Below are 26,516 nucleotides of genomic sequence, written 5' to 3' on the forward strand. Positions count from 1 at the left end.
ACTTTTTTAAAGGGGAAGTATACCCTAAAATCAAATTTTCACCAGTTGTAGTCTTCGGGGTGCTGAGTCGAATGGTCTTGGTCCGAGGAAGCTGCGACGCTCCCTTCCTACTTGAATCCCAATCGAACTCGCGCACTTCCACCGAAACTGGGTGACTGCGCCCTACTAGATGGGGATGCAAAATGTCACTAAAAGCGCCATTTCGTTCTTACAAAAGCACGGATGACCGCGAGTCCATATGTTGTAGTCTTTTGGACGCTGAGTCGACTGGTCTTGGTCCGAAAAGGCTGCGATGCAGCGTTCCTCCTTTATTCCCAATCGAACATGGTTGAAGAAGCGGTCACGTGGTCTTGGTTGCCCAAATCACCTGGTCACCGCGCCAGCAGGCGACAACTTTCACACCAAGGTTCAACTCGAGTGACAGGACTGCACCCAAAAAAGGTCAAACAGGCTAGTAAGTTGTACCAAGAGTACATAACGGGGGGTTATGTACTCTTGGTTGTACCCTGCAGGCACGGTGACCAGGTGACTGGTGTACGCAGGAGCACGTGACCGCTTGTTCAACCATGTTCGATTGGGAATAAAGGAGGAACGCTGCATCGCAGCCTTTTCGGACCAAAACCAGTCGACTCAGCGTCCAAAAGACTACAACATATGGGCCAATCGCGGTCATCCGTGCTTTTATAAGAACGAAATGGCGCTTAGTGACATTTTGCATACAAATCCCCATCTAGTAGGGCGCAGTCACCCAGTTTCGGTGGAAGTGCGCGAGTTCGATTGGGATTCAAGTAGGAAGGGAGCGTCTCAGCTTCCTCGGACCAAGACCATTCGACTCAGCACCCGTACCCCCGAAGACTACAACTGGTGAAAATTTGATTTTAGGGTATACTTCCCCTTTAAGGTGGCTCACGCCTATTTCAAAAAAATTAACGATTGCTCTGAAAATTTGGTGGGCGGTTGGTCTTAGGTAGTTTATGCAAATGGCGAGTTAAAAAAACGGGGTCTCAATGCTAACTTTTGAGATATAGGCGATGACAATTTCACTAAATTGTCAAATTTGTACAGGATTTATGATGTATAGCGGACGGGTATTTCATCAAGAACCTGATTTACAATCTTCCTCATTTTTTGGTTATTGAATGGACTAACTGTGTACATGCCAATGAGAAAATAAAAAACATATGCTTCAATGCTCAATTTCGCCATATAGGCGCAGAATGCCATTTTGATAAGTTTGCTTTGGTGCATGTACATGCACACCTACATATCCCATGTACATGTCCATATACATCTACTCTTCTCTACTAGCCCACCCAACCCTGCAATACACATTGACACAAGTGTACACACACATACCACACACAAACACACACACACACGCATACATGCAAACACACACGCATACATGCAAACACACACACGCATACATGCAAACACACACACACACACACACACACACCTGTCCTGTCGAGCCACTACCACTAGGGTCACGTGGGCCCCGGAGTGGCAGCAGAGAGAGAGAAAGAGCACGCCACCCGGTGGCGCTCCAGACACACACGCACACGCACACACACACACACACACACACACCTTTGGAAAGCCCATCGCCAAAGGCGATGATAGCTATTAGGCGAGGCAGAACACACACACACACACACACACACACACACACACACACACACACACACACACACACACACACACACACACACACACACACACACACACTACTACTACTACTACTGCTACTGTAGCATGGTTGCCCAAGGGCCACACCATTCCGAAAGAAGCCGGAGTCATTGTCAGGAGCAGAAACGGAGATGACGACTCAGGTCACTCTGTCGACGGAACTGACGGCTGCAGCGAGAACAGCGGACACAATATGACGCTCTGTCAGACTTGGTTGCCCGATGGCCACGGTCGCACATGTGACGTCTGAAACCAGGCACTGACTTGAATTGCCGATTGCATGTCAAACACAAGAGAGAAGCATGGACGCTGAGCGGAATAGATGATGCCGGCGCGGACACTTTCGATGGTTCCAGGGGCAAACAATGATGCACACGCAGGCCACCACGAGAGTGAAACCACCTTCTGCATGTACCACACTGCACAGCACCACGCTGATCCTGGATGGGGAGACTTTGCTCTGCGCCACATTTGTGCCTTGTTTGTCACCTGGCTGGCGAAATGACCGATGGCAGATAAGACAGTCCACCCGCCAGGCAGACCTATCCTGAGCAACCTCATACCAGGCCAGACAGACAGACAGACAGACACACACACAACCACACACGCACAAACGTGCGTGTAAACAGTGACTAAACACACACACACACACACACACACACACACACACACAAGGCACACACATGATCGCACGCCTGCAGATCATCGCTCCAATGAAGATAAGATTACTACTTCTTTGCGTAAATATGTTTGAGATAGAGTGTCACTCTTAGATGTGACTGATGCCATCAACCAATGTCAAGGAAAAAAATTCACGGTTCGCGTCAGACTCGGCTAGAGGCCGAGTTTTCCGCATTCGTAGGAACGCCATCATCCTTCAAGGATCAAGGCGCAGATGCAAGGAAAGAATGTGTTCAATCTTCTTCTGCACACGTAGAAATATGTTTGGGCATTTTCGATGATTTAGAATGTACGTCGCGTGAATATGACAATGTGACAGAGGCAGCCACAATTTACTGATTACTGTGCATTGATCTAGCTATATACACTGCAAGTGCACTGTAAATATTGTGTTACATGCACGTAGTTGTGAAGGGAGACAGTATACAGTCATGTACATTCACCAATGACACACCTGTCAGACAGCAGGTTAGGGCTAGTCAAAGTTATGAAGGCAAGTTATGAAGGCACAATATACGATACAAAGGCACAATTTTGCGATGTACTTGAGTTTGTGAATATAATAGTGGACTTTGTGTTCACACATACTCTACCAAATTGCCATGCACACCCTTGTAACACACACACACACTTGAGCCTGGGGAGCATGATTGCTGTCAGCCAGTGTTGCTTTCAAATGCCTATTCTCGTCAGGAGTGATGTGAAACACATACTGGTAAATATCAATCTCTAAAAAATGCATCCTAAATAAAACGCTCAAGCACTGAGTCTAGTCAGAGTGATAAGACAATAAATTGAAGGAATTTCTCAACAAAAATTCAGTGTACCGCTGTGATGAAGCCGCGGCAATAACTATAGTAGAGTTCTTGGTGGACAGCGATTACCATAAAGAAATGGTGAGATACTACAGTAGTACCCTCTACTGACACAATGCAACCACGTTGTCCAGTACATGTTCGAATCAAAAATACTTTCGTACATTCGTGACCATTTCAATTTATATTCAAGCGCGACCTCCACAATTCACTGGCTTCAGAGTCGATTGATCATTATAGAACGGCCATTCTTGACAAAATAGTCAGACAAATTTTGCGAAGGATGGCGTTCTACTGTGGAAGGGACTCGCCAAGTCACTTGAACCAATTCAACGAAAAATACAAAATACTCAGGTTTTACACATTCACGTACCCGTCTGTGCCGTCCCCCATTCCTTCCAAGACATCCACATAGACTCCAACGCTTTTATTCTACTCTTTTTCCGAAGCCGACCATGGGCATGGGCAGTGCCTGCTGGAAGGGACATCCCAACACTTCTCTGACAGGTGACAATTTCCACAAGTAAAAAATGCACCTAAAAAAAAGTAGCCAAGTGAAGGAGTGAAAAAAAGAAGAAAAAAGCTCACTCTCTAGACTCGAGTACGAGAGTTTCGTACTCAGCACGGTGACTTCATGTGCACCAACTAACGACATGGCGTCCTTTCATGCGGTTTACCGCACGGATTTATGAAGTCGGACATATTCCGATTTATTTGCATCAATCGCACAAAATTAGGTACATTTCTCTTGTAAACCCTGTCAGTTTGAGAATTTAGACAAACACCGAACAAATTTTAGCCGCGACGAGGATCGGGAGAAATCCATCATAATTATTTTACATAGCTACTACCATCACGTCGACCGAGTGAAGATCGAAATGATAATGGAATGGAGAGAAGAAGACCTGAACTAGAGTGCTTGAGAGACTATGTAGTGTCACATGAGAATTGCTTCGTTAGGAAGGCTCTCCTTTTGAATGGAGAAGCCCAACGTCGCTGATCTGCATCGCCGTTTTCAAGCGCTGATCTGCAGTAGGAATGTTTTTGTAAATTATTCGTAGTTGTGGACGTGGATGGATTCAGCGCTCTGTTCTCTCAGCAAGCCTACTCAGTCCAACACGAAGGACTTCCATGAGCGAAACAACGTGCTCCTCGAGCAAGTGCAGCTCGGGGTAATATGGCCAATGCCACGGGAGACCACCTCGTGCCTGCATAAGGCCAAGAATTGATGGCAAGAAATCTTTGATGAGCACCTTCGACTTCAAGGACGCAATATTATATCTCCTCAGCAGTAACTGCAGCGCTCTTGCTGAAAATATCACTGCCAGCAGGCACTAGGCATGATTTAGTGAAGAGCTACTTGTACTAGCGATTGGAGATTTGGTGTTGGCATATCTGCTCCATCATGGTAACTGGTGCGTTTGTCAAGGCAGTGCAGTTTCTGCTGCTGTTTCACAAGCCATATGCGCATATGCGCAGTGAGTAGGAATTTGTTGTATGATAGCTGAGGATCACCAGCCTTCATGGACAAACCTATGTTGGGACTGGTTGCTGAACAGTGCACACCTAAATCTCTCAGCAAGCTCTCTTGCTCAGCTGGTGACGAACACTATATACCCGCTGCTTTGGGCTTGCAGCCCCGTCTCCCGACCGTAGACCGATCGAAAGGCTGTCACGGTCCTGTGACCATCGGCGTACAGTTGACACTGATGGGGCATCGGATAAAGTGCTGGCGTCAGTAATTCTCTTGTATACCTGGAATCTACATCTACAGCTGGTTTCGACTTCCAGCCATCCTCCGTTAGTTATGCTTGTGACTATCATGCCAGCAAGTCGATCAGCAGCATCACCTCGCATCTTTGATGGTGAGGCCTGCAAAACGTCACCGACCAGTGACGATGCTCAAATAGGGCACCCTACCAGAGCTGGCGCAGTGTATGGTGCAGTCTTTCATGAATCCATAAACTATGCTGTTCGGCTGCTGTAGCTCTGACGCTTGCGTGTGTGCCTTACATTAAGGGCAGCGGGCCGTCTGCTCTAGCCATTTGCCAATGCATGCACGGCTGAACGTCTACCAGCAAGCTGCAAACACTTCTCTCTCTACCTGTGACATAGTGGACATTGTGCGTGTGTTATTGCATTCCTATATGAACTGTTCTGGATGCAGAGATTTACCCACTAAGCCCTAGAGAAATATGAATAAATACTATACTACTATTACTAAACTTGGTATGCGGGTGTGACGTGCTGCTGCTCATCAGATTCGGTCCATGCGACGCTCGTGTTTTTAGTTTTGTTATTTTGTCTTCCTTTTTTGAATTCGTAAACCAAACAGACTAAACTATCCAGTGATCAGGTACTGGTGTGGTGGGGCAAGGTTTTGTTGGTGATGCTGCTGTCAGTGGTGGCGGCGTGCATGTGCTCGTGCTTGCGGGCGATGGCCCGCGTTTTCTCCCATGCCGCAAGTTTGTCTTGCGTTTGTGTTTTGCATTTGGACTTCCTGCCAGGCTTGGAAGACTTGCATTTCAAACAGTTTGTCCCACTGTGTGGCTCCCAGTCTTTGAACGGTGTACATCCACCTCTGGAGCTCCAGAGAATGTTGGGCCCCTGGCAGTAGCAGTGCATTCCATGGCCAATTTGCAAGTGTGGCAAAAAAGTTCAGGGTGTATTTGGTTTCATCCACATCAAGTTGAGATGAAACACTGCCAAAATGGATTGAGTATGATCTGCCACACGATACTTCGTCCGTCCACTCCTTGACGCGAATTTCTCCCCTCCAATACGACAACACGACGACAGGAAGCTAACATGAGCCTCCATTTCTGAACAAAATAACGTCTCTAACATGGCCACGAAAAGCTACAGTTATGCACGTCAAGCTTAGGAATACACGAAATCGAAAGGCTAGGACATCGAGGTATACTAGAAAATTGTCTGCGAGGCGGAGAAAATTCGCTGACGAGGTTGGTGAGCCCTTGAAATCGAGCGACGATCCAAAAATAATTGCACCCACGTCGAGAAAGAAACCATGCGTAGCGCGTGGGTAACCCAAAAAGATCGCTCGAGCGGCGGCACAGTCGAAGGCAAGGCCAGTCCAAGCTCTAAACTCTATCGAATGACCTGGCAAACACCCGTGGTTTCGGTTGACCTTGCCCGTTTGAGATGGAAGTCGAGCGAAATTGCAAACATACAACTAGGCCAGGTCGCGTAAAAAATGAAAAATATTAAAATTTGGCCGCCATATTTAATGAACGCCCGTCGCATGCATGGGACAGCCGTGTCAGCTGATCAGGCCATCTCTGCTCGAGCTGGACCCTAGCTAGCTAGGCCCTTCGAAACTGGAGTGCGCTACAAGCTCGCTACGCCAACTCCGCATGCACTTTTCTCGAACGTAGGATGCGCGAGAACCTGCGCAGAAGACGAGTTTAGAAATAGGCGTTAATAGAAATTTTCGTAGACGTCTACGTCACACATTTCACGCGTGATGTAATGCCGATCGCCGGTACGTAGACATCTACGTCATGATACGTAGACCTACTACGTAACGTTGGCTGATTTTTTCGTTTTATCTGGTCAATGATTTTGCAGAAGCTCGTTTTTCTCTCTGATCATAATCGACCTGCAAGAAGCAACTTATTTCTTCTTCTTGCTGAGCACTTTCAATCTACGTTTTGCTTTCTCGAGTGTTCGAGTTATCCTTGTCACCAATCTGGAGATCCAGGACGTGATGCAGTGATGGGTCGGAAGGTTAAGAAACGGTGAGTCTCGAAACCGTCGATAATAAAGTCTAATTTTAATAATTGAAATATTTTTGTAATGAGAATAGAAATGATCTAGAAAGCTAGACACAAGCGGATTTGTTTGTTGCTCCTCATATATCGCCAATGTACCGATATTAAATAGTAATGGTGTGAAAGGCCTGGCCTCATCGGATTTCCAGTGGCTACGGTGCTTCATGTGCTAGATTGTCTTCCTCCAAAAAACACATTACTAGTACTAGTATTCTATTTCAATAGGGAATGAAGTAAAGTGTTGTCATGAGATTGTCAGTCGTGGTTGTTTTCACGCTTTGCTATTTTCATATCAAGATTTTGAGCATCGTGGAAGGTAAACCTGTACTTTAGCGCCCCCCCCCCCCCCCCCCCATATAATTATGGCACTAAGCACAACACTGATATACATTGTACTTGGTCCACGTCAGCGATATTGTCGCTTATTTTTCAGCTTTGCTTTAATATATGTCGCTAATGCTCACTCATCCCAAGTTTGGTTAGTAAGTTAGTTTACTTGTACCTGAAAGGTCTAGCTAGATTTCGAGTGGATTTCGAGAGCGACGGGTGGGTGATTTTGATTGATACAGCGCCGCATCAAAATAAATGATCTTGTTACGCTGTGCAGGCAAGAGCAGCGCAAGCCCCAAGAAAGTAATCGGCTACTCGGAATCAGCTCCATTTTGCTGAACGGCCGAGATCGCTTGCCTCAGGGATCGCTCGTCAAGCTGAGATTGCAGCTCCCTTATCTCCAGCTCAACGCCCGGAGTATCCAGTGCGACAATGAGATTTGCAAGAAGGACACTTGCAAGTACTGTACGCGTCGTCGTCGTCGTTCAAAATAAAATCTTGCAAAGAACGGCGTCTGATTAGAACCACACAGGCTGTCGTGCTGCCCACGAGAAGTCCTATAGAGAAGGCGACCGTCACGATCGACTTCTCTTTAGAAAATAGCCAGGCAGAGGAGAGGAAGAGAGATGATCTTGCAAAAGCAAGAGAGTCGATCCCGAGCAAAAATATTTGTCACCAGCGCCGAGAGCAGCGACGAGGAGGACTGAAAAAAGAAGGAACCCTTCCTTGGACAATAAATTCCTCATAGCTAGTTGTCATTCTATTCCTTACCTTCCATCGTACCAAGTTTTATCACTTCAAGTGCACGCGTTGATGTCCAAAGTCTAAGTTCAAATTGTCGAAAGATAAGCGACAATATTGCTGACGCGGACCAAGTACAGTGTAGTCATTTTAGTGCTGAAATCACCTGAATACTACATTTTTTAGTACAAGACATCCGACGACCTGGGGGCGCTAAAGTACAGGTTTACCTCATGGAAGATGCATATACTGAGGTCAGTGGACTTACCAGATTTTCCCAGTGTTCCCATGGTGTTCCCATGGTGTTCGCAAAGATGAGAGTGATTTTTCCTATAAAACGGAGATTTGCTTCTCCCTGGATCTGACGAAATGTCCTGGGCTCAAGCTACAGAGGACCCAAGAACGCGCTCCCTGCTTCTGTTCAGGAAGCTGGCTGGTTTAAAATATTCACGGTTCGCGTCAGACCCAGTCAGATGGAGCTTTGTCGCGTCCGTAGGAATGCCACCACCCGCTGTCCTGGCTGCTGGGCACTGGCGCTGGTCAGCTATGTGCAAGCTATTGCCTGGGAGGTGTTACAATGAACTTAGATAGCATTATATGTACGCGTTGCCTTACAGCGCAAAATTTAATTGTGAGCCAAATTCTGCCATTGTGTGTACGTAAATTGTCGTCGGTGTGTTATACTAGTAGTTGGTAGTGCAAGCGATGCTATAGAGCTGTCAATGGCTGTGAGAGAACGTTTGCCGATCGACGTCAGCGTCCTCATATCGACAGAAAGACTACATGTTGTGTGCCTGTCTGCTATCACAACACAAAGGAACCTCCGGGGGGGGGGGGGGGGGGGGGGGGGGGAGGCGATCTTGAGTTTTCCCAGGTAGCTTTTTCCCACGGCATTGTGGAACCCGCCGCTGATGCATGGCCGGCCTGAAAGTTTGAATCCGCCATGTAAATTCATGGTGCAACATTTCGTAGTCATGTGAGGCACCTGCACAGCGTTGCTCAATGAAATCCAGTCGCGTCACTCAAGTACGCGCCAGGCGTTGTGCAGCCCTTGACCTGCGAACACTGGGCTGCGAAATGATGCAAGGCGCAAACTTAGTGACGCTACTGAGTTTCATTGAGCAGGACTGTACGATTGTTGTATAGCTGTATAGTATAGTAGTATAGTATTTATTCATATTTCTCTAGGTATGATGTAAACACTGTCACAGTATAATCTATCAGTCACACAGAGTGACAGCTAGTGCATGGAGTTGGTTTGCTGTGCAATGTCATGTCATGTTCCGAACGGAATAGCAACTTTAGCTAGAGTCTGGTCATTGACATAGCTCTCTGGCGCTAGTTTCTACTGCTGGTTTGGCGTGCTACCAGTACCACCATTGTGCTGTGCTGTAGATCTATGTGTAGGCGTAGAATGTATAATCTACAGTTGTGGCCAAAGAAGTCCAGCCCATGTGCCGAAAGCAGCACCGAGGCTGACGCGGCACTGTGGACCTTGGATCAGTTTTGGGAACATGCATGATGTAATTGAATGGAAACGCAGCACTACTTTAGACTCGTGGGTCGGATTTCTTTGGCCACGACTGTACATTGTAGACTGTATGTAGTGCAGCACATGCTTTTTAGGGGTCTCCACATATAACGCCGTCCATTGCAGAGCTTGATCGGTGACTTGAGCTGCACTTGGACTAGTCTGCGCTGGAAAAACATGTTGCTATGACCCAGAGAGTAAACTGTCTCACTCAACCATCCATCTAATTGTCCATCCCAGTGGTGAGATTCATCCATGCCATATCGCGGGCTGACAATGGTTATGCGGCCAGTAGTACACTGCATCACGAAATGAATTGAAGTAAGTTCAAGGAAGCGGCGAAAGGCCTCATACAGGAGAAGCTACACAGTGGAGATGCATTCACAACATGAACAACTCCTGGCAGCTATGCAATGGCGTTCTCCTCACCTCTTTGTCCCTCGATAACAGTGCTGTCAAGTGTAAAACACAGCGTGCAGATCACAACTACTCCATTTTCTATAAATGGTGATGCCATTCTGTTTTGACACGCACATCGTCGATTTTTCCCTTTCCAATCCCTCGAACTTAGGGACACAGTCTATTTTTCCATTCTGTGAGTGTTACGGCCTTTTCATTTCCAACAAGAAAATTCATTGTTCTTCTTACCTGACGATGGCCAAGTGCCGAAGCGTTGTGAAATAACGGAACTATAATTTCTGTAGTTTGGATGTGCAGCGCTATGGGAATGGGTATGTCCACCCAAATTCCTTTCACAGATGAAGCTGCAGGAAGCCTCAGCCCTTCTTCAAAATTCAATTGTCCCTGTTCTACTTTTATGCTGACTTGTGATGCTTTGTGTGTTCACAGAGTGCGCCGCACTGACGGCAGTGATGAAGAGGAGAATCATGTTGGCGTGGCCGTGGAAAGCTTGGGTGTAAGTGTCCAGCTGTATGCAATGTTGCAGCGTCTTTGCGATTTGTGCACGTGCCTTGGACTGCTTAGCGCGCCTTGGATCGGATAGGGCTTCTGAACCTCATTGCGCATCTTACGTGTATAGGCCACAGCCAGCTATAACATGTCTTCAGGTTAAAAAATGTATTCTTGAAAAATGTGACTTTGCTCGCCAGCTGCTTGAACTAGACCGCCAAATAAGTGTGAGAACGAAGTTCGACAAGATACTCAAGCCCTCAGTTGATGAATGAAGCACAGCGTGAACGTGCTCAACAGAAACAATTCTTCATTCTCTCATGTCTCAAAAAATTTACGAAACCTCACAGACATGTTAAGCTGACTGCGGCGCTATTATACTTCTGGTGTTGCCTACTTTGTTTACACATGCAGGCCGATGATGCGATGTTCAAGGATGATGTGGATGTGCACCATGGGAAGGTAACTCTAGTTTTGTTTTGTACTGTGAATGCCTCATCGTGTCTCATGCATCTCACGAACAGCTTCCCAAGTGGTGAACAAATGTGCATCCTTTGTGCTACGTTGAGGAAATCGCTAACGCGTCTAGTCCATTTGAACTCATGCGCGTATGAGTGTATGCTATTGTGCTTGTACTGACTGTTTAAGAAGCTATATTCTTTCCTGGCACTTGTGTGTGTGTGTGTGTGTGTGTGTGTGTGTGTGTATGTGTGTGTGTGTGTGTGTGTGTGTGTGTGTGTGTGTGTGTGTGTGTGTGTACATGTATGTGTGTGTGCTTGCATGCGCGCGCGTGTGTGCGTGTGTGTGTGTGTGTGTGTGTGTGTGTGTGTGTGTGTGTGTGCATGTGGGTGCATTATGTGATTGTAGGTGTGCATATTTGTGCGTTATTATGTGTGTACGGGTGCATGGTTCAGGCTAGATTTTCCTTACCGGTTTGCTTCTTTGCTCTGTGCTTTCATTCGTTAGTTGATGCTTGATCCTGAGGATGATGAAGGAGACTTTGATGAGAGATTTCCGGTGAGTCTTGATCCGTCTCTTCAGACAATGACTTGATCACATGTGTAGCGGAACCTTTAGCCATGCATTCTTATCCAACATGGCTCAGATGTTCTTGCTCAGATTCGAATCCGGGAACGATAGTAACTGGAAGAAGGCACTCCGGTACACCGTTTGTGAGCGGGTAGTACTTGGTGCCCACTGCATAATGCGGTGTAGTGTTGTCCATCTGCAAACTCCAATCTCCCTGAGGGTAAAACAAAACAAAACGAATACCGTGTTGGTGGTAGTCCTGGCAGCTTAGTTCCTAGCCTTAGGCAGGTGTTAGCCTTTGGCAATTCCAAAGATTTAAATGGTGCCAAGAACAAGGTTGAGAAGAATTTGCGTGATGAGCATAGGTTATAATTAATAGCGAATCTTGGTAGCCGGGCATTCTGGCTGTACTGCCTGTAGATGAGCTAGCATTGTGCAAGAGAGGTGCTGCTCATTTCATTTCACATGATCTCTTTATATTCTTTTTGCTGCCTGGTCTGACACAGGTGATGGTAGTGTACGTTTGCTGTGCCCATTGTTAATGTATGTATTGGTTATGTCTTCTCACAGGGTGTTCATATTGATCCTGCCGATTTAGACGACACCGATGACAGTGATGACGACGACGATGACGAGGACAGTGACGAGGCAAGTACAACTGTACAATATAGTGGAGTGCAGTGAAAGTGCATGTACAGTGTAGACTGGGGCTCTGCCAACCGTGGAGGTTGTAGTAAGGAGCACTGTTTTCAAGCACAGTGCGTCCTCCGCCTTGTAACATGCTGTCAACCAAACAAGGCTTATCCAACATTGTGCCCTGTGTTGAGAATTTCTGCAATGCGAAAAAACCTGTGCTCATCAAGCACCGTACAACGCCCCGAGATGTTTTGTGACTTGTGTGAAGAGGCCACCTGTTATTAGCGATCAATTTTCTGGGTGCTCCCTAGGGCAGTCGTTCAACAGAGGTTCATTGACTATGGTGTTGTGCTGATGGAGGAATGTTGTAGCATAATTAGTTCTGATGTTTTCTGTTTTTGTTTGTGCTGTCTCTTTTTTTAACATTTGTGCAGGATGGAGAGGAAGCAGGTGATGGCACCAAAGGTTTGTTTATGACTGCTCTATTGCCTTTCTTTGTGCCATTTCAACATTGTGTTGGCCAAAGCTGCTCCCCCCACCCTCACCATGATCCATCACTGTCCAAGTGTTCTGAGAACACGTACCAGACATATTTTTCCTTCACCTTTTCATGGTCGTGTAACTTCAAGCCTCTCTATTGGCACGGCCGAAGAGTATGCTTGCTGGCAAGGCCGATGAACATGGTTGCATGGGTAGTATCCAGTAGCAGTTGAATTAGTTACTATCGCTTTATTCCACCACATAACAGTTTGAATGTGACTCTCTACATCCTACTGTACACAGCTATTGTGTGCAAGGCTACTGTCACATGCAATGGACTATACATTACTACATCCTATTATACACAGCTATTGTGTGCAGGGCTACTGTCACATGCAATGGACTATACATTACTACATCCTATTATACACAGCTATTGTGTGCAGGGCTACTGTCACATGCAATGGACTATACATTACTACATTCTTCTATACACAGCTATTGTGTGCAGGGCTACTGTCACATGCAATGGACTATACATGTACATGGAAGCTATTCGTTTGACTGAAGTGTTGTCAATTATATATTGCAACCGTTGTTTAATGATAACTTTGCCACGAAACGTTTAGTTACAACACAATCTGACTGGACATCTCTTCCTATGTGCTGTTGTGAATTGTATTTAAAATTGTAGCAATTCATTGTCTCACTTGTATGAATCTGCTTGTCTACAGCCTGGGGAAAGAAAGCATCAGCATTTTATGGCACAGACTACATTGACGACGGTCTCGGTACGTTCATCTTGACGCCGCTGCTAGCATTAGTTTCTTGCAGCTTGTTATGCATGTGCACGTGTGTTTATGTGTGCCTATTCATCTAGTTGTCATTGCTGTCATTGGGTGTTTCTCTTGTATGATGTGCATGGGTATTACTTCAACTTGTTAGCATTCCGCTAGGACTCACCTTCTGTGCCCGCTGGGCACGCCTGGCAACATGGTCATCCATGCCGGCTATTTTCTCCTGCGTATTTGTCACTCCGTCTCAACACTGTTTCTACAATAAGTAACATGGTCTCTTTGATGCGGTAAAGATCTTTTCTCATTCACCAAATATCCGAGCATGGCCCATTCTGAAGGTGAACAGCCAAACAAACTTTTGACCAGCGATGGAAAGGGCATCACACCCTTTCCAGTATACGTTGGTGCAGTCGTCATCCCAGTAGAGACCGTATTCTACTTCAGTGTTCTCCTTTCTGCATAGTTTAGTTCACACACCATGGCATGAAATCACAGTATTGCTACCTGCCCACATGGTTACACATATCCTTAAAAAATTATATTTTATTATACAGTGAGACTTCAGTATAGAGTACCCTGAATATGACATGTGCTAGCAGAAACTGGCAAACTAGGATTTGCGACCTCGGCGATCATCTTTAAAGATGATGGCTGTCTGGAGCCTTAGAGCTCGCACGTCCTGCTGACTGGCTGACACTTGGCTGCTGTCTGAAGCACAGGAGAAGCATGTCAAACCTTCCACTCTGCACACCTGGAAGAAAGCACCGCTTTTTGCTCGCTACACAGTGTTTCGGGAAACTCACCGCTCATCAACTGAGCTTGAGTAGGCTAATGAAGTTTATGCTGCATGAGCACTGCATTGTATAACTCTCCAGCAGCAAGCGAATTATCATCAGTGATACGAACTTACAGTGACTCTCCGTTGCCAGCGCAACAAACACCCCCTGAGCACCAGACAGTAGCCTAAGTCAGTGTTGTATATGCGCTGTGAGAATAGATGCTGAGGGCCTTTGACCATTCGCAACTTACACTGACCGTCCATTTCCAGCGCGACAGACACCTCCTGAGCGTGAGACAGTAACCTAAGTCAGTGTTGTGTACGTGTACATGTGTGCGCTGTGAGAACTGATGCTGAGGGCCTTTGACCATTCGCAACGCGTCACCTCTAGCCATCTGAGAGCCTTCCTGACTATTCTCACAAGTCGATGTGTGACAATGACTCACGCTGCTATCTATAGTGGTAGTGCTCACGAGGTGTTTGTCGCGCTGGAAATAGAGTTTTTAGCAGGAAATTGTCCAAGATACGAGTAGGACATGTACTTCATAAGTATGCTGGTCTGAACTTTGTTTGTGCTCTTGCTCATTTTGTCTTGTGTGTGTGTGTGTTATTACCTGATGATGGCCAAGTGCCGAAACGTTGTAAAATAACGGAACTGGTTCGGATGTGATATGCAGCGCTATGGGAATGGGTGTGTCCACCCGAATTCTTTTCACAGATGAAGCTGCAGGAAGCCTCAGCCCTTCTTCAAAAGTGTGTGTGTGTGTTCGTATTAAGTGGCTTTCACTGTATTTTGTACATAGTCGATGATTGGTTAGACCATTTTCGTGGCTATTGTCCGGTTTGAAATCACCCAGTCTGTTCCCAGGATTCCTATTTGTTAAGCTGGAGTTCTGGAGCAGTGTTTGTGGTTGCTCCCTACGTTCCTCTGTAAAGGTGGCGATTCAGATGAAGAAGTAGCGAAGGCTGAGGAAGAGGAGGCGCTTGCGTTCCAGTCAGAACAGCAAGCAATGTTGGAAGGTGATGACTTTGGCTGGGCAGATGACGGTGGCGCAAAGCCTGATGCTGACGAGGACGCTTCCGCACCAGAAGAGGTAACGTGCGTTGATAGTGCAATGTGCTGTCTTCCTGGAACACTGTTGTCTTGCCCGATTCAGCTTTGTACTGTAAAATAGCTGGTAAGAACTCGGCTTGATGTGTCCTTGTTTGAAAGAGACACTGCGCTGTCTGTACACACCCATCATGCCGATACTGTCGGTAGACCATAACAGTGGAAGCTGTGTTCAACAGCACAGATACGTCGCTTTCATTTGTGTGAAACTGAGTGCTGGCTGATGATTGATGTTTACCAGCGAGTTGCTGTACATCTAGTATTCTTCCTCTCCTTGCGTAACAGAATTTTGAACCGAGAATCTCTGCTGTTTTACAGTATTTTTTTAAAAAATTCTGTCCCTGTGTGTGCGTGTGTGCATGTGTGCGTGCGCACGTGTGTGTGTGTGTGTGTGTGTGTGTGTGTGTGTGTGTGCATGCACACGTGTGCGCATGTGTGTGTGGTATTTGTGCGTGTGTATGTGTGTGTGTGTTTGGGGGGGGGGGGGGTGTATGTGTGTGTGTGTGTGTGTGTGTGTGTGGCTGCTTGCACAATTTTGTTCGCAGACAGTACTTAAGCGCAAGGCTGGTATGTCAGATGCTAAGTGGGCAAAGGTAGGCACGTATTACTTTGTAAACTGTTCCTAAAATGATCGAGAAAATGCCGTCTTTACAGGGATATAACGTGCACCCAACTATAACCCTCCGGCCAGCATTTTGGCCATTCAATGTATATTTGGAATGTGATGCACAGCCTGGGTTTGAGAAAGTTATGCACAAAACTTGCCAGGTACGATGCATTGCTTATTATCGTGTCATATGCTGTAAACCTCGCACCCGGTGTGACACATTGCACTACATTGCATGGATTTTCACCACGGTTCAATTGATCGTGAATTTCACCCAGCAATTACTCGATTAGATTTGCTAAGAAACAGTGTTATGTTTGTTACTCTTTTTCTTTAGTGTTTACATTCCATCTTTCCGCTGCATTTCTGTGAATGTTCATTACTCTATATGCTGTTATTGCACTTGCAGTACATGGAAAAGATGCATCCTGAGGTTGTAACTCTGAAGGAACTCGTTGCGGCAAAGGTAGTGTTTTGTTGTGTTTTGGGCTGAGTATCTGTTCATTGTGACCATCTGTGCCTAGTGTGGTCTTCATCACACTTTTTTGTTTGGAGTTTTGGGTATTACCCCTTTAGAGCCCACAATTATTTCAAGTAATGCACTTCATACGCGAGCCCAGTTACTTATCTGGTCGTAACTTTGGTGTCCTTTGGCCGATTTAGGTGAACTTGGGCTTTCTGGAAAGCTCTTGGCCAGAGGAACACAGCGATAGCCAGCAATCCATCACTAGATCCACAGAACCAGCGCCGCAGCGCGATTTGGCGCTCCAAAGCCAGCATTGCGAGCGCCCAACTCAAATTCTCTGCCATTTCAACAGATTGTATCGCAGATCGCTCAATTTTTTTTCAGGAGAGCTGAGAAACATGCCTTTGCGATGACCTGAACTATCTCTGGCTGCGTGGGCCGCGAGTCGGGGAAATCCCCCAAAAACGACTTCAAAATACACGCGCCCGAGTTGACTCTGCGGAGCGAATTTAGTTCGAGTCTCATAACTCCGCTCTCCGACCTCAGATCGCCTTCGGGTTTTTTCGAGCCGATAGCTGAGACAATTCTTATGTCGATAGACCTTTCGATTGTCCGATTTGGTCAAGGGACGGCCGAGTTACGCCAGATTGCGCTTTGAAAAGTATGCACTGTACACTGGTACGGATATATCCGTACTATGGGCCTCAAAGGGTTACAGACTGTGGACTGATTATGCTGTCATAGTGGTTGATGTTGTTCAGTGTCGTCTTACCCTACACTACTGATATACAGTCCTGATAGCGTTGTGGAATAATCTCGAGGTAGAGAGCGTTGGCACTGTTCTCTTCTCGTTTTGTATTCTGCGGATCAGAATCATTGCCTATCCAGCTAAGACAGCGTGCATGTGCACTGTTCTGTATTTGTCTCCGCAGACCCAGCAGGCGGATGACGTCGAGGTGCTGCTGAAACGTGGACGGGCACTGAAGCAAACTCACAATGTCAAACAGGTATGCTGTGCATCGTGCATGTGGGCAGCACCATTGCCACCGTTCTGAGGGTCTGTCTACATTTGAATTGTATCGCTTAAAAAATTAACCCATTTCAGCACGGCATTGTGCATTGGAGTTCAATCTGGAGGTGTGTGTATCTGACGATCGGGTAGTGACCCGAGCATTTCCCACATGGTGTTGCGAGAATGTGCAACATACAAAAACATTTGCACTATGCCTGCCAGGCCTGTGTCCACTGGTTAGATTCCAGTCAACATCGACCCACGTCAGCCAGCGCTTCCCGCAATGATAGTAGTGTTTACTTGTGGACAGTGTTGTTTGCTTGGGGACTCTGTGCTCCAAGCTCACAACTGCCCCCGCAGATGTACATGTACTTTGAATTCTCAACTACGCACTCCGTTGTGTTGTGCTGCCCTCTGTGTGCCCTCTGCTGCAGGTTGTCAAATTCCTGGGCTATAAATTCCAACTGCTTCTAATGTAAGAGTTGGGTTGGCTGCCATTTTCTTTTGTGTACTATCAGTACTGCATGTGCTTCCAACTTGGCCTGTTGTGAACTTCATTTTGAGATTTCAAGATTTGTTCTCAGCCTTTAGACTAGTGACCTCTTTTTGATGCATGGACAGTTCTGTATAGAAGGTGGATCAGTTTCAGCGGCTACTTGCCTTCTGTGGGACCGTTTCCTTTTGTTCTTTCAAACTGTAGTGTCACAGAGGTGGCTCCAAAATGGAACAGTTTAGAGTCCACTCGAAGTTCTTCTTCGCCCTAGCCCTGAAAATGTCTTAGTGCTCTCGCTCCATCAGAGCCAGTACAGAGAAGCGAAAAGCAGAGTGTTCTTGCATTAGTTTACATCTGTGAAAGTCGGCTTATCGGCAAGAGGCGAACCACTGTTTGCTTGCTATGATCAGATGAATTGCAATAATATAGGATCATTCCTATTTTATAATAGCAATAAAGAGAACAAATTCTGCAGTCATCGCCACACTACAACGAAGTAATGAAAGTTTACCAGAATTAATTTTCTTGTCACATTCATCAGTGGAAAGTCGTGACTGAAGAGTAACCATGCTGAACAATGGTTACTGGTTGTTGTCTCACCCTAAGTATCTGCAGGTGTATGATGATTTTAGTTTTTCTGTTCTTTGTCGTGCACGGCATGCTAGTCAGTTGAAAGTACTTGAGGCTGTTTGTATTCGTTTGCATAAGCCTGATCTTTGTAAGCAGAAGAAACATGTAGTTGCGTTAAAATTGTTTTCGTAGGTGCACAGCATGATTGTTTGTCTCACTACACAGTTTTAGCGTTATAATTATTAGTTTCTCACCCGCCGTTGCACTTAGCTCTCACTTCACTTCTATTGTCTTACCTTCCCTCATTCTATTTTGGCACTGTATTTTGTTCTCGTAACACATCATTGAATGTATATTTAATCATTGTTCAGCATGGTTACTCTTCAGTCACGACTTTCCACTGATGAATGTGACAAGAAAATTAATTCTGGTAAACTTTCATGACTTCGTTGTAGTGTGGCGATGACTGCAGAATTTGTTCTCTTTATTGCTATTATAAAATTGTTGTCTCCACGTCGATTATTATTCCTATTCATCTCTCTCTCTCTCTCTCTCTCTCTCTCTCTCTCTCTCTCTCTCTCTCTCTCTCTCTCTCTCTCTCTCTCTCTCTCTCTCTCTGTCTCTTCTCTCTCTCTCTCTCTCTCTCTCTCTCTCTCTCTCTCTCTCTCTCTCTCTCTCTCTCTCTCTCTCTCTCTCTCTCTCTCTCTCTCTCTCTCTCTCTCTCTCTCTCTCTCTCTCTCTCTCTCTCTCTCTCTCTCTAGGTCAGTTCAGCATGCACTCTTCTACTTACACATTCTACACAAGCAAACGCCGGGAGCCAAAAACCATCCGGTTGTCAAATCTATTTTCAGAGACGAAGTGGTAAGTCTGCCTGATTGGTCAATGTTGAATGTGTTCTCTGGTAGAGTTCACTTGTAGTAGTAGTTGTATAGTTATTGTGTGGATGGGCAGTGCCTGCGTCTTTGCGTGGAAAAGATTAGGTTTGGGTTCTTCCGTCATGGGTTTACTGTTCGATTTTTGCTTCGATGTGTAGCACCAACCAAGTGGTGTTGACTGCCACAGCGATAGTATTTGAGCTGCTGAGAGATGATGGGCTGCTGTCAGGGCGGCTAACATTGCTCAAGATTGGCCATCCTTGCCAGGAGCTCCTACATATCGCTCCTTGCAGTGCAGTTAGCTGCAGCACATGGAACCTGCGAGCCGTAGTCAGTCTAGGGGATAGCCATGGCACAGAGGGTGTGGTGCAGGGCCTCGTCCAGTGTTGCGAGAGACTGACGACAGGTGTCCAATCAAAGCTCCCAGCTGTCCAGCCTGTCGATTTTTTGGTCTTCTGCAAGCTGTTCTCAGACATCCGCAACCAGGTCGGGATACACCAAACGGACAGCTCTGCGGCTGGCTTGGCAGAAACCCGACAACAATTCACCTTTTCGCTGTCTTCCGTTCCGCGCGGCGAATATGAACGTGGACCGCTGGGGAGAATCTACGCATGCGCAGGTTGACTAACATCTCCATGTACTGCGGCGTTGAGTGAGCTGTAGTAACTCTGTGTTGCCGACCAGGTACTACAATGACCTATGTGCTGCCTGCTCATCGTTGGTCCAAGCATTGACTCGTGCCACTTGCCGAAAGTGTGCTATCCATGTTTTCCGATCCGTCGACGAGCTGCCATCCGTGTACCGATTGGCCGGAGGCGGTCTCTGGTTCGCGGCTTGTTGCTATAGTTGCGCCATTGTTCAGAACTGCACAACCGATTGCTCCTTTCATGCATCAGCGCACAATAGTTTATAGCAAACAAACAAAACAGAAACCATGAATATGATGTGAAACAGGCCTTTCTTATGCAAAGTAGAGAAACATGTAGTCGATCCAGTCACAAGTGGCCTCGTGACTTCTTAGAAGAAAGAGTCCTGTACAGGGCTAGTTTAAGGAATTACTTGTGAACAAGAAGCTTAGGGACTGATTGCCTTCCGTTTGCTATTTCTTTGTTCAAGATATTGGAGCGCTTGGAAAACACCGGCTCACACCTTCAACCCATGATAGATGCGCTGGAAGGCGGCGATGATATGGAGGCGGCAGAGGCTGAAGGTCAGTAGTTTTGCTACTGCGTCTGCTCTTGTTTGTCTTGTTTCTGGCACTGTGTTGCTTGTTACCCTGCAGTTTGCTGAATTTTCAGCTGTGCAGAATCTGTACTGCTCCAATGGGCACCTGTCTTTTTGTTCTTCTTTTTGTTTTGTTCAGCGTATGGTGCTCAACAGCCAGCCGACACGCGGTGAGTTGTTTTCTACAAAGTACAGTGCTACGCATTGAAATCTAGTCTCGCCTGTAGCGGGGACATACACTACAACCGCAATCATTCTCTTCAAAGTCCCTCTCATTGAAGCAAGACCGATGCCGTTGACAACTTTACAACTTTACATGTTTACGTGCATACACACCTGCTAGGGTCAGAGGGCTATAAGACCGTTTTATGCAGTAAGATGGTTCAGATGGTTCAGCTGACCACCATAACAAGTTTTTTTTAAAGAGTAAATTATCGTGTCCGTTCCCGAAGGGAACTCACGGCAGCCGCTAACACCCGGTAAACCCTACCTTGGAAAGGAAGAATTGTTCATGATTTGATCGCGAGTACATGCTGGCTGCATTACGTTGCTGCACGGCTGCTCTGGTCTCTGCTGGTGCAGAAGGGAACCAGAGCAGATAAGCGGGGTCTGACCGCCATGTTCTGCTCGTGGGTGTGATGCACTCAAGTTTCGTCAATCCTGGCACTAACCGTGCACATTTCTGCCATGTAGCAAATTCATGGTGGTGTTTGAAATTTATGTGAAAATTGAACTTTGAACACAGCCGGTTTGTTAGGAATGAACCTTAGATACTTTTGGATACTACGAAGTAGTATTGGAAAAGAGTTTGAGACTGATCTTTGTTTTATTTGTTCATGGCTCTTGCTCACGTCGCGCTCATGATAGAACTGAATATAGTTGTCTCATTCGTCATTTTTGTTTCTCTTGAGTGGCGCGCCTACGACCGCTCTTGGTTATGGATTCTAATTATACATACATACATGTACATTGTGTAAGCCTCTACTAATATTTAACTGTCCTTTGTGTTCGTGTGCGTGCACAGGAAATCGCGAAAGCAGGCAAAGAAGGACAGGCTGGAGAAGGCAAAGCAGCAACGTGGTGCTGCACAGGGTGATGAAGATGACAGCAAGTAAGAACATTTTTTTAGAGACTACATGTACTGCACTGGTGCAAAGAGTACATAAACCAGAGTGTGCAACTCCGCATATGGGCTCAGGACAGCATAATTCGTCGCTTACGTCAGTTTTGACATCAATAAACTACGCAGTGGCAGTAAAAACCGGTGTCATGAGTCATGTTGATGCAGTATAACACTCGCGTCATGGATCACGACTCGGGTGATTCATCATGAATTCCTCTTTCCCAGACTGATGTTGAGTTGCACGCTTTCGTTCATGTACTCTTGCTTGTACACATAGCACATGCAGTGTGATGTACTGACACGGCACCCCGGTCTCTGACACGGTCTTGCCAGTATGAGGGAGTCGAGCATTGCAAGTAGAGAAGCGGCCAGCTGAGATCGATTCTTGTCGGACGGTCCCTCATCAACCTGGCACATACCGTAATGTCGCGTATAAAAGCAGGTGCTTACGGCCGTATAAGCCGGGGTTCAAACCATGCTTCTATTCAAGTTATGCTTCTATTCGAAACATGCTTCTACGTCAACATCATCAGTCTGCACTGTGCAGTGCATACTGTCACGCATGTACTCGCACATGTACTTTACAGGGAGCGGCTTCTATTCAAACCATGCTTCTGTGTTACGGCGCGCTTCAAAAAAATCGGCTTCTTTTCGAGTCATGCTTCTATACAGGTCATGCTTTTATACGCAACACTACAGTATCCAGGCTACATTTTAGGAAGAGAGGAGGGGGAGGGGGGAGAGGATGGCATTGGGAGGGTAGGATCGCAAGACATTGCCGACCTGCCATCAGATATCTGTTCTATGAGGAACGTATGAGGTGGATGTGTAGTATCATATCATTCATATCGAGAGTACATAAACCAGAGTGTGCAACTCGGAGTGGTTCCTGTGGGAGCGAATTTGTGCAGTACGTCATTTCTGACGGCATGGTAAGCCACAGGTACGGTGAAAAGTTGCATAACAAGTCAAGGCGGTGCAGGTCACTGAGTTTGTCCTGATTTCGGTTTTTTGATACGGATAGCCTGGTGAATTTACTTGTCGGTGAATGTACACAGTCACACAAAACACCGAAATCCTGAAACAGGATGTCTAAAATCAAGCAAACTTGGCTGATTTCCGGGCTATGAAACACGAAAAATTGAGCTCTACGCAAGTCGCGGCTTGGCTGACCTCATCAGGGTGGCGTAGTGCACGAACTGCGCTGTTTCAGATCTGATATGCACAGTTGCGCACTCTGGTTTATGTACTGTTGTTCATATGTATTCTAATTTTTGCTGGCTTCTTCTTTATGGCGATCTGCATTGTACAGTGAAGAATTTGGCGGCAAGGCAGAGGCGGAAAATGGTAGTGAAGAGCCCGCTGCTAAGCGTGCCATCACTTATGAGGTAAGTTTGAAAGCACCTGCTTCTTCCGAGTTCTTCGGTTTGCATTTAATATCTCTCTGTGCTGATTGCTGTCCATGTTTTGTATGAGCCAGGAGAGTAAATTGAGTTTGCGTACATGTAGCATAGAAGTTACAACGCTTACAAATCTTGTTTGAGGGTGTGTATGCGTAACCACTTCAGTCCAGTGGATTGGGAAGTAATTGTTTTCTAAATCATATGTCCTTCAGTAACGTTGTCGGTGATGTACAACTTGCGACCTGCTCTCTCCTCGCCTTGGCCAAGGCTAACTGCGTGCATGTGTACACACATAATCCTCTGCCGTGTCTTCTATTGCAGATGGCTAAGAACAAGGGTCTGACGCCGCATCGCAAGAAGGAGGTGCGCAACCCACGCGTGAAGATGCGCAAGAAGTTCCACAAGGCCAGCATTAGAAGAAAGGGACAGGTTAGTGCTGAGATTGTGGATAACGGTGTACAGTACAGATCTCGATAGGTGTAACTGTTATGATGCTCTGCTGTTTTCTACGTGGGGCACACAGGCCAGTGTGGGTATAAATCTAGATGCCAATAGTTGAGTCTGGAAGTATCTCTGTGGGGGCTGATTTTGGCCGAACTAGGCTCGCACTCCCACCTAGAAAATTATGAGTGTTGAGCCTGCAGCTCCATGGTTTGAGTCATGTCAAACCAGTGCAAACTTCCTCCTGGCCCACTTGTCAGACCTCGGATAGGAACAGGAACTTGGAAAAACTGTGCGTTGTATGCAGCGAGGAATCTGTAAACTCTGTTCATTGTATCTCCTGAATTGAAATGGGGTGCATGCATGACACCGAAAATTAGGGTGTCACCTCTGTCTGGATACACTGTAGGGCTGGTCAACCCCCCCCCCCCCCCGTGTGCTTCACTGTATCGTACGGACATTTTGACTCACCTCCTGCTCTTATTAATCCTGGTTGTGTGTTCTGTGCACAATTGTAAGTCGGTGGTAAACGCGGATGTGCTGACTTCACTTCACTTTACTTCCCATATTGTGCTCCCGTCTGCCCAGGTACGGCCAGTGAAACAGCAGCAGGGCGCATACGGCGGTGAGCTCACCGGTATTCGTCGTGATGTCACCAAGAGCGTGAAGTTCTAAAGACAGCGCTATAAGTTGAGGGGAGCAGGCGGCAGGATTCGAGGGACATGCGAGCGCCTGGCCACTGCGCGCATCTTACTTCAGACTTCATCTGAGAAAGAGGTGTTTCCAGATCACGTCCGATAAAACCGAGTTGATGAACCATCTATTTTGTAACTTTTGTTCAATTCCTGTTTTGAGCAACATGGCTTACGCTTGGATCCAAAGTTCCAAACTTGACTCAGTTCTTATGGATCACCAATGTGGCCACATCCAGCCACCGCATCTTGGTGTTCGGTACGATGGCCAGAGTTTATGTCAGCAGTTGGTGCTTGCAACTTTGGCCATGCTTCCTTTGAAAGAGGTCCGCTCCATCCCAGGGCTTGCCCCATCATCTGACTGTGGCGTCCTTTCATGCTCCGCGTCGTCTGGCGATCTTCTACTGGCGGACTCCAATGGCGGAGGCTCGGGGGTAATCGGGATGATTGCTGTCCTCGTTTTGGCCGTGGGAGAGTGATTGATTTCTCCCCAGCACAACCTGGACCTAACCAGTACTCTTTGCTCTCCCTTTTTTACATCTGTAGCAGTGTCAGTTCTTGTGTTGCAATCTCAGTATCTAGACGACGATGACAGCTCAGTGAATTCGGAGACTATTCTCTGTGAATCTCATTTCCTGTTCATAACACAGCTCCACTGTGGTCAGTGCTTGTTTAGTTCAATAAATGACGCCTGGCTTCCGAGTATTGCTCACACTTCACAATCCTATTCTGCTCGTGTTGCGGCACATTATGCTTGTCTACTTGGCGTATGTGACGATGTGCTGCTGTGCAGAGGGTGGAGATCGAAACTCCTGTCGGTCCACGTGCTGCGTGACACAACTTGGTGTGCCCTTGTTTGGCTAGCTAATCGGTTGCTTATTGTGGAGCTCCGGAGGTGGTTTACTTCACGCTGTGGAAATAAAACATAAAAACCGAGTACTGTCTTCTTCTTGTTTGAGTAGTTGAGAGCATAGTAACACCTGTACTGGGGATCCATGTGGATCTGACCTTGGGTCCCTTAGGCCCTGACCTTGGGACTTGGGTCATTGTGGACCTAACCCCATGCAGATCTGTCTGACCTTGGGTCCATGTAGACCTGACCGCGTCTGCGTGTTATTCTGCCAGGTGGCCTGTATGCACAAGCGTGCTCTTAGCTGATCCCCGACTCGGCGGTATGTGTCTGGAAGTGTGACCTGCCGCTGTATGAGCATAGCAGCAGTTTGACGAGGATCTCTGAGCGGCGGGAAACGCGGTCCTGTGCCTGTAGCATGTTTCCTGAATTTCGTGTGGTTATCCCATGGAGTCGGTATTTTACGACTTCCTGGTGTGGACAAAGGAGTGATAAAATCGTTTCGCAACATGGGATAACCTGTCATAATATTATTATGACAGGTTATCCCATGTTGCGAAACGATTTGGGCGATTTCAGCCAATCAGCAGCTGTTCTGAGCGGGGAATGTGACTATGGATTGTACTACTCCCTGGATTATACCATGAGTACGAGGGGTATACATGTACCGCCGAATATGTTCACGAGTGTGTTAGCACGATGGAAAATAATTATGAGGGACACTAGTGTATACACAGAGTGCGAATGGTGTAATCTATTCACAGTCAAACCTGTCCTTGCGGACACCTGAGAAAACGGACACGTGTAAAGTGAGGACAGCTGAGCTCGTCGCAGTCATGTCACTTCTCTGCAGTTGACGTCACAGTGTAAGAATTAGCAGAGAAGTAGTGTTCTCTGTCCACCCTGGAACGGGCGCGCGGGTACGAGGAGCACAGCGTGGGATAAATAAAAGTGGGTGACGAATGCAGGGTCTTTTGTCTTGTGCTGTGCTGTGGTGGCCCCCACTGCTCCCCTCCCCGCCCTTCCACTCCCCATTTTGTTTCCTTTGGTGCACATGTGCAGCTGTGATGCCGAGACCCTTGGTCGGCTGAGCTTCACAGGTCCCACCCACTCCGTTCTGCTGGATATGTACCATTGTGTCGAGTTCTTCTCCTCATTTTAGTTTATTAATATTATGCAGTGAGTGTTCAATAGTAAAAAAAAAACTAAAAAAAACTGGCAATGTTGACGTGTTCAGTACACACGGACTGACAGTAGTGGTACAGTGTACATGGTGTGCACGTATGAGTGTGCGGATGTGCGCGCAACGAGTGGAGTGCAGGGTGGACAGTACGAGAACCATTGATTTGGTGTACTGGCATGGTATACCTGGTATACAGTCAACTAATTACTTCGCTGATAACGACATTCGGCGGGGCATCAGAAAAGTGTCCTTATTCGCG

The 26,516-nt window shown here is 46.7% G+C and overlaps 1 protein-coding gene across 1 annotated transcript; it reads left to right on the plus strand.

Annotated features, from left to right (window-relative positions):
* The first annotated feature begins 6,799 nt into the window (after positions 1-6,799).
* LOC135817399 (something about silencing protein 10-like) lies at positions 6,800-25,161 on the plus strand. Its single transcript, XM_065330575.1, has 19 exons — positions 6,800-6,943; positions 10,428-10,494; positions 10,902-10,949; positions 11,454-11,504; positions 12,087-12,164; positions 12,587-12,617; positions 13,367-13,423; positions 15,144-15,301; positions 15,864-15,911; positions 16,335-16,391; positions 17,324-17,398; positions 17,838-17,878; positions 19,228-19,327; positions 20,458-20,551; positions 20,705-20,735; positions 21,590-21,676; positions 23,001-23,076; positions 23,413-23,520; positions 24,121-25,161. Exons 1-19 carry the CDS (start codon positions 6,921-6,923, stop codon positions 24,205-24,207), a joined length of 1,317 nt encoding a protein of 438 aa, XP_065186647.1. The 5' UTR covers positions 6,800-6,920; the 3' UTR covers positions 24,208-25,161.
* The last annotated feature ends 1,355 nt before the right edge of the window (positions 25,162-26,516 follow it).

The sequence above is a fragment of the Sycon ciliatum genome, chromosome 5, assembly GCF_964019385.1.
Source record: "Sycon ciliatum chromosome 5, ocSycCili1.1, whole genome shotgun sequence".
Lineage (NCBI taxonomy): Eukaryota > Metazoa > Porifera > Calcarea > Leucosolenida > Sycettidae > Sycon > Sycon ciliatum.

Coding starts and splice junctions, on each gene's coding strand:
- LOC135817399 (XM_065330575.1), top strand. CDS start 6,921: ATGGGTCGGAAGGTTAAGAAACG. Junction 16,392..17,323: donor AGGAACTCGTTGCGGCAAAG/GTAGTGTTTTGT, acceptor TTGTCTCCGCAG/ACCCAGCAGGCGGATGACGT. Junction 21,677..23,000: donor GGTGATGAAGATGACAGCAA/GTAAGAACATTT, acceptor TGCATTGTACAG/TGAAGAATTTGGCGGCAAGG.